The 13,607-nt window shown below is 40.1% G+C and overlaps 1 protein-coding gene across 1 annotated transcript in view; it reads left to right on the top strand.

Moving 5' to 3' along the window:
- The window catches only part of PATL1 (PAT1 homolog 1, processing body mRNA decay factor), a 28,929-nt gene that overhangs the window by 6,040 nt on the left and 9,282 nt on the right, over positions 1–13,607 (top strand). The window contains exons 3-14 of the mRNA XM_044750499.2: positions 2,264–2,481; positions 3,012–3,092; positions 3,705–3,899; positions 4,829–4,930; positions 5,365–5,454; positions 5,685–5,908; positions 7,103–7,192; positions 10,077–10,257; positions 10,736–10,859; positions 11,561–11,658; positions 12,226–12,285; positions 13,302–13,450. Of these exons, the coding sequence (XP_044606434.1) occupies positions 2,264–2,481; positions 3,012–3,092; positions 3,705–3,899; positions 4,829–4,930; positions 5,365–5,454; positions 5,685–5,908; positions 7,103–7,192; positions 10,077–10,257; positions 10,736–10,859; positions 11,561–11,658; positions 12,226–12,285; positions 13,302–13,450 (1,612 nt within the window). The remainder of the gene's footprint in view (positions 1–2,263; positions 2,482–3,011; positions 3,093–3,704; positions 3,900–4,828; positions 4,931–5,364; positions 5,455–5,684; positions 5,909–7,102; positions 7,193–10,076; positions 10,258–10,735; positions 10,860–11,560; positions 11,659–12,225; positions 12,286–13,301; positions 13,451–13,607) is intronic.

Genomic DNA, 13,607 nt, shown 5'->3' with positions numbered 1-13,607 from the left:
TTTTAACTGTTTATAATTTGACCCTAAAAGACTTAGCCTATTTAAATATTTGCTTAAGATGTTAAGATACATATCATATTCATTACATTATTAATCGTTACATTGAAAATTTGCAGATAATCCAAATTTCCATCAGTAAAGGATGGATTGAATTAGTTTCTCAATAGAATAGAATCTTACATAGGTATTAAAAAGAATGAGATAATATTATCAGTAGTTATATGTTTGTGTTTGTGCAAGAAAAGATGTCCGAGACGTATTGCTTAAATAAAAAGAAGTTAAATGTTACAGTTTGTGTTTTAAAAAACTTAACATAACTGTGGGATTATGAGAAACTTTCACTTTCTGAGTTACATATTTTTGTGATGTTTAAGTTTTTTAACAAATCTGTATTTTCTTTGTAAGCAGAAAAAAGAATAAAGATAATTTTAACAAGTTGCACATGAGCCCCTCAGAAAATTGTCAATAATTGAAACTTTTTTTTTTAAGTGGCTACCATTTTTTATACCTTATTATGTAACAGGCGCTTTTTTTTTTTTCTTGTCTTGGTACTTCCTGTTCTTCCATCTTCTTTGTTTTAATGAGATATATAGAAAAATTATATGAGGAGGATTGTCATTGAGGACACGTTTTCAGAATGCTGTGTTTCTATGTTAGTTATAATGGGAATTACCTGTTATCACTCTCTGTTGAATTTTATAGGACATAGAAAACAAAACTAAAGTAAGAGTAAAATATATAACGTATACAAAAAAGTACGTAGGATTTTTCAGGTGATTCAAAAGTAGCACATGGTTAGATGAGGTGAAGGTTGAATTAAAATGAAAAGGTTATTAGGGGAAGCTTCAGTGAGGAGGGAAGGGTGTCTGAATTTGAATGAAAAGGAGCAAAGTAATGAGTAGAGCTTTTGTGGTGGAAGCAGAGTGGAATGGAGAGATTGGAGAGCGCTAGAATGAGAGATGTGATGGGAGTAAGGTCTAGTTCTAGAGAAGCTGATAAAGGGTCCTGAAGACTTGCGTCTGCTATAGCGGGACTCAAAAACAATGCTGTGTCAGCATAAAAAACGAGCCAACAACCTCGTGCCAGTGCCACAGACTATACAGTAGGGTGCGGGAATAGCAAAGACATAGTTAAAATAGAAGAGGAAGTGACCTGGGTCCAAGTCACTGTCACCTTTGCCCTGGCATATTGCAGTAGCTGCCTGGCAGGTCTCCATGCTTCCAGTTTTGCTGCCCCTTCTTCTCCCCAAATCTGTTTCAACACAGCAGGCAGAGAGATTTCTTTCAAAAAGTCAAGCCACATCAGAACCTCCAGTGGCCGCCCCCTTCAATCAGAGTGGCTCTAAAGGTCCTGAAGGAGCTCCCTCCTACCTACTACTTTGACCTCATTTTCTTCTGCTCTCCCCCCTTGATCATTCCAATCCAAACACAGTCCTTGCTGTTTCTGAAAATTGTCTGTCTCTCATCTTAAGGCCTTTCCACTGACTGTCCCTCTGCCTGGAACATGCTTCTCCCAGATAGCCACATGGCTAACTTACTCCTGACTCTTGGCTCAAATGTCGCTCTCCCAGTGAGACATACCTCTGACCATCCTATTTAAACTTGTCAATTTGCCTCTCTCCCTCCATATTCTTGTAGCATTTCATTTTTTAATATAGTACCTAATTTTCTTATTCATTATGTTTATTGTTTATTGTCTGTCTCTTCTCTGCTTAAAGGAAAGCTGCAGGAGGGCTAGGATCCTTGTCTGTTTTATACACTCTTGTATCCCGTGCACCTAAAATAGTGCTGATCACCTACCAGTTGCTCAACAAATATTAATTGAATGAAATGAAAGGATTTAAAGACTTGTAAAGAAGATGGCAATTATGAGCTAAGAGAAAGTTGTCTGCTAGTGCAATGAGTTTTAAGTTTCCTTTTACGTTTTTGCATGAAATGTCACAGAATCTCAAAACCAGTAGGTTGGAGTGGACATCTCTATCACCAGTTTAGAAATCGGTTTCGGAATATAGTTTGGACACCATTGGTAATGTATTAAGCTGTTACTCTAAATGCTTGAATTTTATTCCTGGTGTGATGTTATTTGTTCTCAATAGTGAAAAGCCCACTTAATATCCCTCTTATCTCATCTCCAAGTGGAAATTTAACTTTCCACTTATTTTCTGGAATTGGAGTTGTTCATTTAGTTAACAGAAGAGTTTTATGAAACCTTTTAGTTCCAATGTGAGCCATATTTCTTTTTGTATGATTTCCTTTTATGATAGATGATGATTGGCAGGAAGCACATGAGCGCCTGGCTGAACTGGAAGAGAAGCTCCCAGCGGCCGTTAATGAACAAACAGGCAATGGAGAAAGGGATGAGATGGACTTGTTGGGTGACCATGAGGAGAATCTGGCAGAAAGGCTCAGTAAGATGGTGATTGAAAATGAACTAGAAGATCCAGCTATCATGACGGCTGTGCAGACCAGGCCAGTTTTGCAAGTAAGTTACTCTGATTTGAGAGCTATGGCAGACTAATGATTAAAGTGAAGTGTCAGGGCCGGCCCCGTCACCGAGTGGTTAAGTTCATGTGCTCCCCTGCAATGGCGCAGCGTTTCATCAGTGCGGATCCTGGGCGTGCACATGGCACCGCTCATCAAGCCATGCTGAGGCAGCATCCCACATGCCACAACTAGAAGGACCCACAACTAAAAATACACAGCTATGTACCTGGGGGATTGGGGGAGAAAAAGGAAAAATAAAACCATTAAAGTGAAGTGTTGAGCTTTGCCACTTTATTTCATCTACTATCCTGAGAGAATTACATATGCCATAGAAAATTGTTAATAAAATTCCTGATGATAGCAATTTTAGAGATGAAGTTGGGGAATAATGTATGTTCTGGAACACTACGTTTCTTATTCTCGAGCACTTGAGGCTCTTTTTAAAGCCTTGTTTACCAAAAGCAGATAAGTCGCTCAGAGACCCCACACTGTTGCAGACTTTCTGTGTGTGTTTTCCTTTTTCCTTAGCCCCAACCAGGAAGTCTCAATTCCAGCATCTGGGATGGATCTGAAGTTCTGAGGCGAATCCGAGGACCGCTGCTTGCTCAGGTATTAAACTTTCCCTCCTTATAAAAAATTCCTAGTATCTAAAAATTTCTTGTTGGTTCCTGTTGTTGTCCTTTCCTTACTGAAACAGTGTGTTGATGTCTCTCATTTGCCAGTATTATGTTGATTACTCCATCCCACACTCAAAGCTGTAGCTGTTGTTTGTACACTTCCTCAGCCTCCAGGATATTGTTCACTTGACTGTGCTTTATGTTGAAAAGGTTGAAAGGGAGCCATTGGAACTCAGATTTGTCAGCTTACGATTTGAATTACTTAAAAAGTGATTTCTAGGCGAAACTGTAGGGACAGAAAACAGATCAATGTTTGCCAGTGTTTGGGGTGGGGGGGGGTTTAACTCCAAAGGGACAATACAAAGGAAGTTTGAGAAATGATGAAACTGTTCTGTATCTCCATTGTGGTGGTCGATCCATGGGTCTATGCATTTATCAAAACTCGTAGAACTGTATACCAAAGAGGGTAAATACTACTGGATATGAAATAAAAATATAAAAAATAATTTCTCAAGATAGTTTGGCATCTGTAGAGATTATTAAAACATTACAAGTTAGCTAATTTTTTCCTCTTTTTTTTTTTTTTTACTACTTCCTCAATTAGGAAATGCCTGCAGTGTCTGTATTAGAATATGCCTTGCCTCAGAGGACCCCACAGGCCCCCGAAGACGATCGGGACCTTTCTGAGCGTGCATTACCACGGCGGTCAACGTCACCTGTCATTGGGAGTCCTCCTGTTAGAGCTGTCCCTATAGGCACCCCACCCAAGCAGATGGCTGTACCCAGCTTCAACCAGCAGGTACCTTTCATTAACAGGCACTCAGCCCAGGATATTGGGAATCTGGGCAAAATTACTTGGGAAATTGGTGATGCTGGGAGGAGGGTGGAAGTTTCGGGTAGGCATTAGATTAGAAAGAAAAAGAGCCAATTAGAGGAGAAGTTAGTACAAATAAGAGACACATTCCCTAATGCCCTTTGCTGGTGCTGCTCCTGTTGCTGCTGCCTTTTAATTGGGGGAGAAAAAGGGTAGTTAACCACATTTAGTGTATTTATCCTTTTTAAAATGCTTTGCTGGCTGCCCAAAACCTTGGCAGAGAGGTAACTGAAAGCTGGGGGGAGTGGGAACACACAGCATTGTGCACGTCCCTTTTTACCTTTAAGATATCCCTGCTTTCCCTAGAGCCTGTGCAGTCCTGTTCCATAGACTTTCCTCCACCTGAAACCAGCAGCTGCAAAGGAAGGCCAATTTGGAAGGTATGGGGGGAGGGTGGTGTTGGTATGGCCTAGTTAGGCTCAACATCCTACGAAATGGTGGAGTCACAATGTATCACGAAAGAGCTGAGCATGGCGGCCATATCACAGGGGCTTCAGAATAGGACTTAGTTAATCCTCCAGCTTTCTTATCATTCCTTCTCCCTCACTGCTACCAAAATACATCCTTTTGGAGAGAATTCGCAAGTCAGAATATCTACTGCTACCTCCCTCAGATAGCATGGAAGGGTGGGGATAACTGGAGAATTAGCTAAATCTTCGTCAGTTAAAGGTGGCACGTTGTTGTGAGAGGAGTGACCAAAGGCTCTGGATGTGAACCCATAGCTGTAGCCGTTTGCTTAGAAGTAGGGCTTTGCATTGAGTTCAGTGTCTCTACCAGTACTTGAGGGGAGGCAGTGTAGGTAGAGGAAAAACTGGCTTCACTGAGTGTAGTTGTGTATATGTTTGTCCTGATAGATTCTGTGCCCGAAACCTGTCCATGTTCGGCCCCCAATGCCACCGCGTTATCCTGCTCCCTATGGTGAGAGGATGTCTCCAAACCAGCTCTGCAGTGTCCCGGTGCGTCACTTTACTACCTAATGAAGATGTGCATTGTCTTTGCTGATCGCTGCAAGTATGCAGACATCTCCTGATTTATACATATTTTATAATCTCCATACTTGAATTTCTGGATCTTCTGGTCCCCAGATCAGAAGACGTGGTTCATCATGTTTAGTTGTTTCTCACCTCAACTCTTTTCTTATCTTTAAAAATCTAAACTTGGTGTCATCGTCTGGTTTCCTGCTATTTCAGTCCCTCATTCTAGTGCTTTCTTTTTCATGTTACATGATCATAGTGCTTCATAATTTCTAGCATTACTCTCTTTAGATTCAGTGGACAGCTTCACTGTACGATTTGAGAGTTTTTATATCCAAATTTATTCTGCCTTTCTAGTGAATTCCCTTACTATATTAATTTGTTTCATAGTACAATTTTTTCTTTTTTTCCCTTAGAACTCTTCCCTACTGGGTCACCCTTTCCCTCCTAGTGTTCCTCCTGTTCTCAGCCCCCTCCAGAGAGCACAGCTTCTTGGAGGAGCACAGGTAAGCCTGTGATAAGCCCGACCTATGAAGAGCTCACGCACTTTCTGAAGAGTTGTTAGATGATACCCACCCCCCTTTTTTTTTTTGCTGTTAATCAGTCTCTACTGCCCCTTATTTTTTCCTTTAGTTTTTCAAACAAAATTATTGATGGAAACAGTATTCACTTTTCTGTGGATAAAAGCAGGGGGACTTGCTGATAACTAAATCTAAAATCTTGTCCCTCTTTATAGCTGCAGCCTGGACGGATGTCTCCCAGCCAGTTTGCACGGGTCCCTGGATTTGTTGGCAGTCCACTTGCTGCTGCCATGAATCCCAAATTGCTGCAAGGGCGAGTTGGGCAGATGCTTCCCCCCGCACCAGGCTTCCGTGCCTTCTTTAGTGCTCCACCCCCCGCTACCCCACCTCCTCCACAGCAGCACCCCCCTGGCCCAGGACCTCACCTGCAAAACCTAAGGTACACAAACAGACGCCACTGTGTATTCAATGTCAGCCCGGTCTCTGGATCATTGAGGGTTAGTGTTATACTATGTCTCTCGAGGGTTGCAGGGGAGCTATTTTGAGATATTGTTGGATCCTCAAGTTGCCAAACAGAGAAATATTTGACGGTCTCCAGGCTTTCTTATGAATCACAGTTCCCTCGAGTCACGTGTTTCCTGTGTACATTTGCACACCGCTAGTTAATCACCTCTTTTATTTTTTCTAAAGTTTCCTGTGTCTCACTTTCTATCCATTTTACAAACACATATCTACTCACATATACACTGAGTGCCTATCTCTTGACAAGAATTTCCATATGCCAAGGAACAGAGATATAGATGCTGAGTAGCCAGCTAATCTCAGTGCTTGCTTCTACCCTGGTTTTATAACAGGGAGGTTCGATTTCCTGCTTCAGCAAAATTGTGTTTTATTACATATCATATTGTATCAGTCAGGGTTCTCCAGACAAACAGAACCAATAGGATATATATGTAAGTAGAGATTTGTATTAAAGAATTGGCTCACGTGGTTGTGCGGGCTGGCAAGTCTGAAATCCATAGAGGAGGCCTGCAGGCTAGAAACTCAGGCAGGGCTTTTATGTTACAGTCTTGAGGCGAAATTCCTTCTCTTGGAAACCTGTTTTTGCTCTTAAGGCCTTCAACTGATTGGGTGAGGCCCACCCACCTTAATGAGGGTCGTGGCTTTTTTCTTAAAGTCAACCAATTGTAAAAGTTAATCACATCTACAAAATAACTTCACAGCAACATCTAGAATAATATTTGACCAAACAACTGGGTACTGTAGCCTAGCCAAGTTGACATAAAAGTAACCATCACATATGTATTTTCAGTGTCATTCCCAAGAGTTGAAACTAAGTATATTAAATTTGTTTAGAGACTTATGTTTAACAGTTAGGAGCAAAAAAGAAAAAGAATTATGTTGCTTTACTGTTAATTCATTCCAATTTTATGATCTTCCTCTTAGGATTTGAGAATTGCCCTTTGGGACACATAAAAATATGCATGTCTTTTCCTTCTGAGAGATCTCCTTAGAATGCACTTTAGCGTTGCCATGGGTGAACCTGTATGAAATTATCCTTTACTGACAGCATTCTTTAAAACTTCAAATCATCAGGACAGCAAAAGTGAAAACTTTTTCCTGTTTTTCTTAGATCTCAGGCCCCAATGTTTAGACCAGACACAACTCACCTTCATCCACAGCACCGTCGACTCTTGCATCAGAGACAACAGCAGAACAGAAAGTAAGTACCATCCTACTCCTTTGTGGTTTCTTAATTCAGCGTTTAATTTTGATAGTGTAACAAGGTGCTACTAATTTAGTTTACTTTTTTAGTAAATATAATTAGTATTGAGCTTATTTTACTGGTAAAGTCAGATCATATATGCTGTTTTGATTTGTTATTGATATGATATTGTTGGTGTTAAGTTTTTGATATGTGTTAGGTCCGTGGAGTGGATTCTGACTCCTAGCGCCCCTGTGTACAACAGAGTGGAACTCTGCCTGGTCTTTCTGCGCCACCCTCTCGCCTTCTGGCACTCTATCAGACAATGCTCTGCTGCTGTTCTTAGGGTTTTTATGGCCAGTTTTTTCAGAAGTGGGTGGCCAGGTCCTCCTTTCTACATATGTCTTAGTCTGGAAGCTCTGCTGAAACCCGTCCACCATGGGTGACCCTGATGGTATTTGAAATACCAGTGGTACAGCTTTCAGCATCACAGCAACATGCAGTCACCTACAGTCTGACAATTGACAGACCGGTGCTGTGGTTCCCTGACCGGAAATGAACCCAGGCTGTGGCAGTAAAAGCACCAAACCTTAAACACTAGAACACCAAGGCTGGCCACGTTTTTGTTACACAGGCTTTAAATGACAAGATTTTATCAATTTCCAAGTTAATTAAAATTCTTTTGATCATAAATTACACATACAGTTTACATCTGATTTTTTTCTTCCTTTTTTTGGTCAGCATTTTATGCTCCTTACCAAGTTCTTACCATACGCCTACCTACCTTTTGTTTACCAACATTTTTTTTTAAATATTTTTTTTTTCAATATTTTGTTTGAAATATGTTGGCTAGCCTTGTATTTGGGTTCTATGTAAAGCCGACAGTCACTCTTTATTTTTGCCTCTAATTATTTAATCGTCGTTCAACAAATATATATATTTATATGTGTGGCCCCAGCTGTGAAATAGGCACTGTGGTAGGTTTTGGGTAAAAGAGGAATAAGACACGTTAAACCCCTGCCTTCATGGAGCTGATATCATTCATATATAAATAAAATAAGAAAAACAGAACTTTGAGGTTCCTTCAACCTTCAGTTTTATGGTTCTGTGTGTGTAATTTCTTCTCACTTTCAAAGAAGTTCTAGTATATTTTTTGCAGGGAAAAAACATATATGGGCTCTTAAAACAAGACACAAAAAAGTACAGGGGGCCAGTCTTGCAGCTGAGTGGTTAAGTTTGTGCTCTCTGCATTGGCGGCCAGCGGTTTGCTGGTTCGGATCATGGGCACGGACCTACACACTGCTCATCAAGCCATGCTGTGGCGGTGTCCCACATAGAAGAACTAGAGTTACTTACAACTAGAATATACGACTGTGTACTTGGCCTTTGGGGAGGAAAAAAAAGAGGAAAATTGGCAACAGATGTTAGCTCAGGGTGAATCTTCCTCAAAAAAAAAAGTACAAACCATAAAGGAAAAGATTAATACATTTGATGGTGTTAAAATATGAAACTTCCAGTGCCTATGGTTAACAATATGGTGGTGTGTACTTCAGAATTTGTTAAGAAGGTGGATCCTCAAGTTAAGTATTCTTATGATACAGGGAAGCTCTGGCAGGTGTTGGATATGTCTGTTATTTGTGGTGATGGTATTACAAGTGTTTGCATATGTCCAGACTTAACAAATTGTACACATTAAATAGGGGCAGTTCTTTGTATATCATTTATACCTCAATAAAGCTATTAAAAACATGTTTAAGAAAATTTTTTTTAAATATACTAACCTTCTATACAGAAAAAAGATACACGCAAACATGCAATTCTCAGCAGAGAAAACTTACATGGCCCATAAAAATGAAAAGATTTTCAGGCTCACTCATAAACTGAGAATTGCGGATTAAAATTAGATAACCATTTTACATCATCAGACAGGCAAAACTTCAAGTGTCTGAACACTGTCATTGTTGGCAAGAATGGTGTATACAGCTTCTTGAGAGAGAATTTGGCAGTAAATGATAAGGTTGAAAATGTGGATACACCACATCCTAGCAATTCTACTTTTTGGTCTATACCGGGGTGTATTATCAACACCGATAAATATGAAGAACGTAATGTTGAATAAGAAGCAAGGAAAAGAATTATATGTCTAGTGCCATTTATGTTAAACTTAAAGGCACATAGACTAATACTGTATAATATTTAAAGGTGGACACACAAGCAGTAAAAGTATAAGAACATTTCAGGGACAGCACATGCCAAAGGCAGGATAGTAGTTCCTCTAGGAGTTAAGGGAAGGTGGAAACTGGGATCCAGAGGGTAAGAGAGCCTGCAGCTATGACTGTAACGGTGCTTTACTTTAATGTTACTTTGTAAACATCTGAGGCAAATTTAGCCAAATAAATTTTTTTCATTAAGTCTAGGTGGTGGGTAAATGGATGTTAGTTACAGAATTTGCTGGGCTTTTCTCTATATTTGAAGTATTTTGTGATTTTTCAACAAGTTAAAAAAAGTATATGGACTGAGTCAAATTGGCCCAAGTTCAACGCTCCTGCTCTCCACCAGGTGTACAGCTTTGGACAAATTACTTGCTCTCTTTTAGCCTCAGTTTGTTGTCTTAAGTGGAGAAAATACCTTCCTCATAGGGTTACTGTAGGCCTTTACAAAAGTCCGTAGGTGAAAGCACTTCGCATATGGTAAGGCACTCAGATCTCAGTTATCTCCTTAACTATGTATTGCGTAGCTCTTCCCTCTCAAATTCTGTTAAGATTCAATTCTTTTTCACTCCTCTTTGAACGAAAGCAAAGAGAATCTTTTTTCTTTTAATTGGCCTGGTTTATTGTCACATTGTGTCAAGCATAGAGAATGTACCCCCCTAGAGTGAATGTGGCACCTGTTTGTTTTTCAGTCAGCATCGGAACCTCAATGGTGCGGGAGATAGAGGAAGTCACCGGAGCAGTCATCACGATCATCTCCGGAAGGATCCATATGCCAATCTCATGTTGCAGCGAGAAAAGGATTGGGTCTCTAAAATCCAGATGATGCAGCTGCAAAGCACTGATCCCTACCTGGATGATTTTTATTATCAGGTAAATAGTCGCTAGTTTTGAGGATGACAGGTTAGTCCCTTACTCTGGTGAAGGCACTCATTTAAATATTGGTAGAATTAAATATGGATAGACTTTTCTTTTGAGGTAGTCAAGTGGATAAGAATTGACTCAGCAAATTCTGTCCTCTTTTCAAGCGGGAGAACCTCTCACACTGTTTGCATATGTGTCTTTTATTTCTTACACATAGAGGCTCTCGGACCAATGTTTTCAAATCCGTTTGGCATCAATAATCTGGTTCTTTCGATTAAGAATATTGGCAGTCTAACTTTAAAGATATTTCCATTGGTGATTAGCTTTTTTGAAAGCTTGGACTTTTGGTAAAGTAAATTTATAGCAGTCCAACAAAAGTTTGTAGAGTTTAAGTTGTGTTACTGCCACTAGTGTAAATTATTTAATGATAAAGAGCAGCCGTATTCTGTGCTTGTATTACAACTGAAATCATCTTTTCATGTGGTAGAATTACTTTGAAAAACTGGAGAAACTGTCAGCTGCTGAAGAAGTGCAAGGTGATGGCCCTAAAAAGGAGCGCACCAAGCTCATTACCCCTCAGGTGGCCAAACTGGAGCACACCTATAAGCCAGGTAAGGTCCTTAACCCCAGGCCCATAAGAAGAGAAGCTTGACATGCTGCTGATAGGATAAGACATAAATAACTTTACAGATAATTGGATAGAGATGTTTGAAACTGATAAAGTACCATTGTCCTTAATAAATGCAGAGGTCAGACTTTATTCAGGCATGAAGTGAATGGTTTGACAGATGACCTTTTATATCCTTTTCTAAAGATTGGCCCTGAGCTAACTTCTGTTGCCAATCTTCCTCTTTTTTGCTCTCCCCAAAGCCCCAGTGCATAGTTATATGTCCTAATTGTGAAGTCATTCTAATTCTTCTGTGTGGGACACCACCACAGCATGGCTCGATGAGCGGTGCTAGGTCCATGCCCAGGATCTGAACTGGTGAACCCTGGGCCACTGAAGCGGAGCACATGAACTTAACCACTTGGCCACGGGGCAGCCCCCTCCATAACTTTTTAAAACCTGTTGTAATTTCTAGTATCCCTACAATAGATAAGAGGAAAATACTTCAGATTTTTTTATTTGATTATTCTTGCAACAACAAAAAATGGGAAAGGATAGATTTAGAGATTGCTTTAGATAATACATAGATTTTTATAGTAAGTTGTTAGACTGTGAGTAAAGAATAGAGAATGTAAAGATCTTCTTTGAAAGCTGCCTCCCTGCCTTGCTGAGTTTTTATTTATTGGAAACTTTCTGGCCTTGCAGTGCAGTTTGAGGGCTCTTTGGGAAAGCTGACTGTCTCCAGTGTGAATAATCCCCGAAAAATGATTGATGCTGTTGTGACATCTCGGAGTGAAGATGATGTAAGTGTCAACAAAACTGTGTGTTTAAGAACGTCTGGGTCATCACTACTGCTCTTGGGGTCACCGTGGAAGGGAATCAGGTGTGATGGAGTTGTTCGTAGTCTAATCTGGAGCCTCCCAGCCGGCGTGTCATGGCATTCTGGTTTTCTGCAGATATGCTGAGATATTAACACTTTTGCCTCTAAGGCAGCCACGCAGGACCTGGGGTGACAGGAGTCTTTGCACTGGGTAACTCTGGCTGCAAAAAGCATCAGCTGTTTACTCCAGTTTTGGAGATTGCCATTTTCTATGTATTTTAAGATCTTCCTTTGCCAACTTCATCTTGTACTGTATTCTGCAATTACCTTGTGCCCATCTATGAGTTCAGTTTAGTTGTTTGTGTGTGGGTTGATTAAATCAATTCTGTGACCTTCGTCTACATTAGTATTGTTTTAGATTATTAACTTTCAGAGAGTCAAGATTCTCATCTCCAAGTATTTGTCACGATGCAACTACATATGCACACTTAGTAAATTATTTTTAACAGAAGTAAAGAGTTCACTTGAATAGTCTTGTCTCTTTTTTTAGGAGACAAAGGAAAAACAGGTTCGGGACAAGAGACGAAAAACCCTTGTCATAATTGAGAAAGTAAGTTTTAGAATTTGTTGCTATAGTTTCAAATAAGGAACTGTCAAATATGTGTGTACCCAAGAAGTGGAAAAATAAGCAATCAATCAGTGTTCTGTGATTTTTTAGTTAATGAATATATTCTTGTCAAGTGCCTCTTGTGCATGAGAACATACTAGAAAGGAATGTGGTACCTCACCTATGACCTCATGGAAAGAATACTGCAATTACAGTTAGAAGTTCCAGGTTTTTGTCTGAGCTTTTTCAGTTAACAGCCAAGTGTTTGCGGGCAGGTTACCTTTCTAAGAGAATAAGAATAAAAGTTACATTATTCTGCCTATGCAGTGAATCTGTTCACATATATTTATTGGGCACTCCCTGGGTGCTAGGCGCTCTGCTGGGTGCTAAGAAAAATGAGATATCCGATAGGCAATTAATTTGTAAAGCATAAATACCATCTTGCAAGGCCCCAGAGTGTAGTGGTTAGGAGCACAGACTCTGGAACCAGGCCTTTTCCATTTCTAACTGAGTCTGCGACTTGAAGCCAGTTATTGATCCCTTCTGTGCTGTCCTCAATTTCTTCGTCTGTAAAAATGGAGGTGATAATAGTGTCCTTCCCACTGGGCTGTGGCAAGCATTCAGTGAATGATACAAGGTGCTTAGAACAGTGCCTGGCGCCCAGTGGTAAAATTAACTATTACCATTTTTATAAATATCAGGCATCATTTGGAGCAGTGGCACATTATATTACAGTGCTATTGTTGCTGCTGGAAAATTTGAGAAGTGTGTACTCATTTCACCATCATTGCCTTCTGGATTAGAGGTCAAAGAGGGTCAGAGAATGGTGTTTGAAGAATTTTTTAAGTAATTTCATGGTGTTTTTCTGGATTTAAAAGAGCAACTTTTCCCCCCCTCGTTCTTATTACAGTGAGTTTTCACTGTTTTGCCTTTATCTGGTAGTCCTGAACTGTAAAGTTGTTTGTCTGATGCTCTGATCCTGACCTAGCATGATGGGGCCTGCTCTGTGTCTCCCTTAGACCTATAGTTTACTCCTGGATGTGGAGGATTATGAAAGGCGGTATCTCCTAAGTCTAGAAGAAGAGCGACCAGCCCTGATGGAAGAAAGAAAACACAAAATTTGCAGCATGTATGACAACTTAAGGGGGAAATTGCCCGGTCAAGAGAGGTAAGAATTATGCATTTTGAGGAAAACATGAGACTAGCAGGCTTCCCTCTGCTAAACTGAGGTTTACACAACTCTGTGTTTTGGATACCCTTGCTTACCATTTCAGCAAGCTCAGAGTCTATGCTTCTGTCCTAACCCAAATGTCATTTTATATAAA

Source organism: Equus asinus, chromosome 17 (assembly GCF_041296235.1).
Source record: "Equus asinus isolate D_3611 breed Donkey chromosome 17, EquAss-T2T_v2, whole genome shotgun sequence".
In the NCBI taxonomy this organism is placed as follows: domain Eukaryota; kingdom Metazoa; phylum Chordata; class Mammalia; order Perissodactyla; family Equidae; genus Equus; species Equus asinus.
The sequence above is the reverse complement of the archived record's forward strand: the minus strand, read 5'-3'. Positions and strand labels throughout refer to the sequence as shown.